The 2,500-nt window shown below is 26.8% G+C and overlaps 1 protein-coding gene across 1 annotated transcript in view; it reads right to left on the reverse strand.

The window, feature by feature from the left end:
• Positions 1-2,500, reverse strand: part of LOC144956711 (zinc metalloproteinase/disintegrin-like) — a 19,687-nt gene that overhangs the window by 16,704 nt on the left and 483 nt on the right. Inside the window, exon 1 of the mRNA XM_078887387.1 lies at positions 2,455-2,500. This exon is cut by the window's right edge and continues 483 nt beyond it. Within this exon, the coding sequence (XP_078743513.1) occupies positions 2,455-2,500 (46 nt within the window). The remainder of the gene's footprint in view (positions 1-2,454) is intronic.

The following is a 2,500-nucleotide window of genomic DNA, read 5'->3' on the forward strand; positions in this document are numbered from 1 at the left end:
CAGGCCACAAAGCGCAGCGGCGCGGGTGATCGAACTCGATATCTTTTTAAAATTTTGACCAGAAAACGCGTCCTTCAGGAAAACCAATGTTTGGAACTTTTAGACAAGATGAGACTCATTGTAATTGAATAATATTTGAAGGACGAGTTTTCTGACCAAAATTTCGTGTTTTTTTGTTGTTTTCTTTTCTTTAGAATACGACAGAATGACTATACTGGGGCAGCGTGGCTCAGCGGTACGGTCTTTGCTTCGTTCCCGAAAGGTACCGAGTTCGACCACTCGCCGCTGCCCTGTGTTGCCTTGGGCGAGTCACCCTGCCTTAGCTCAATTTTCACTGCGGCTAACGCCTGGGTTATTCCAGTGTTCCCTTGGAATAGATGTGATAATGTCGATGATGATTATCTCGCCCTTGCAATAATAATAATAATAATAATAATAATAATAATAATAATAATAATAATAATAATAATAATAATAATAATAATAATAATAATATAATATATAACATATAAAATAATAATAATAATAATAATAATAATAATAATAATAATAATAATAATAATAATAATAATAATAAATAATGATAATAATAATAATAATAATAATAATAATAAAAATAATAATAATAATAATAATAATGATGATGATGATGATGATGATGATGATGATGATGATGATGATGATGATAATGATAATAATAATAATAATAATAATAATAATAATAATAATAATAATAATAATAATAATGATGATGATGGTGATGATGATGATGATGATGATGATGATGATTATGATGATGATGATGATGATGATGATGATGATGATGATGATTATGATGATGATGATGATGATGACGATGATGATGATGATAATAGTAATAATAATAATAATAATAATAATAATAATAATAATAATAATAATAATAATAATAATAATAATAATATTAATAATAATAATAATAATAATAATAATAATAATAATAATAATAATAATAATAATAATAATAATAATATAATATATAACATATAAAATAATAATAATAATAATAATAATAATAATAATAATAATAAATAATGATAATAATAATAATAATAATAATAATAATAATGATGATGATGATGATGATGATGATGATGATGATGATGATGATAATGATAATAATAATAATAATAATAATAATAATAATAATAATAATAATAATAATAATAATAATAATAATGATGGTGATGATGATGATGATGATGATGATGATGATGATGATGATGATTGTCACAGTAAAGGTTGTTCACAATTATCTTATTAAATTTTATTTTATTAAGAACTGAATTCATCTCACTCCAGTTATATTTCGGTAGGCTTAGATAAACTTTACCTTCTAATATTAGATCGTCTTTCCTTTTATAGCCTTCCCTCGAATTAATTTCTAATTAGTGAATACTTTTCGTTCTACATTCTGTCACGTAGCCACTTATTATAAAAGCTGATAGGTCTAACATTTGACACTCACTTTCTCTCCACAATCTATGCCGGACGGCCAGTCGCTCTATTCCTATATATATACTGGAAGATTTTTATCTTTTGGGACTTTGTAGATATTATATCTACACCATTAAGACGCCGGAGCTTTTAACTTTGATTGTATAATCTTCAAGGATCAAACCCAAGCCCGCTGTCAAAGGACTACACAATAACTTCTTACCAATTGCCTGGAAGTGGAATTTTACGAGTCCAATCCTGTTATCAGAGGAATAGATCATCCAAGCCCATCAACTGCCTGGAAACGTAAACTTATGAACCTGACATATTATAAGTTACGTAAAATATTCATATCTCTATTTGTAACTGCCACGATCACTGTTTATCTCTTTTAATTAAATTTCATCAATATTTTTATTTCATTGTAAACAAATCGTTAATTGTTTTTCATTTATAGTAACTAGTAAATTCTGGGGCCTCATTCTACATATATCTTTATGCATAGTCGAGTAGCTCTTTACTCACTTGAGACCATGACAATGATGATGATGATGATGATGATGATTATGATGATGATGATGATGATGATGATGATGATGATGATGATGATGATGATGATGATGATGATGATGATAATAGTAATAATAATATAATAATAATAATAATAATAATAATAATAATAATAATAATAATAATAATAATAATGATGATGATGATAATAATACTAATAATAATAATAATGATGATGATGATGGTGATGATGAAGATGATGATGATGATGATGATGATGATGATGATGATGATGATGATGATGATGATGATGATGAAGATGATAATGGTGACGATAACGATGACACTATCGTTTCTACTATATGATACAACACATCATACACAACCACAAATCAATTATTTGAAATAATCTTATTCCATTTCCATCTTATAATCGTTATCACAACAAGCAAAGAGTTACAAACTCACCATCTTTGTCCAGATTGAGTGGCGTTGCCAAAATGGAAGGCACGAA

This window comes from Berghia stephanieae, chromosome 11, assembly GCF_034508935.2.
Source record: "Berghia stephanieae isolate SIO BIC M18660-M18661 chromosome 11, UCSD_Bste_1.3, whole genome shotgun sequence".
Taxonomy (NCBI): domain Eukaryota; kingdom Metazoa; phylum Mollusca; class Gastropoda; order Nudibranchia; family Aeolidiidae; genus Berghia; species Berghia stephanieae.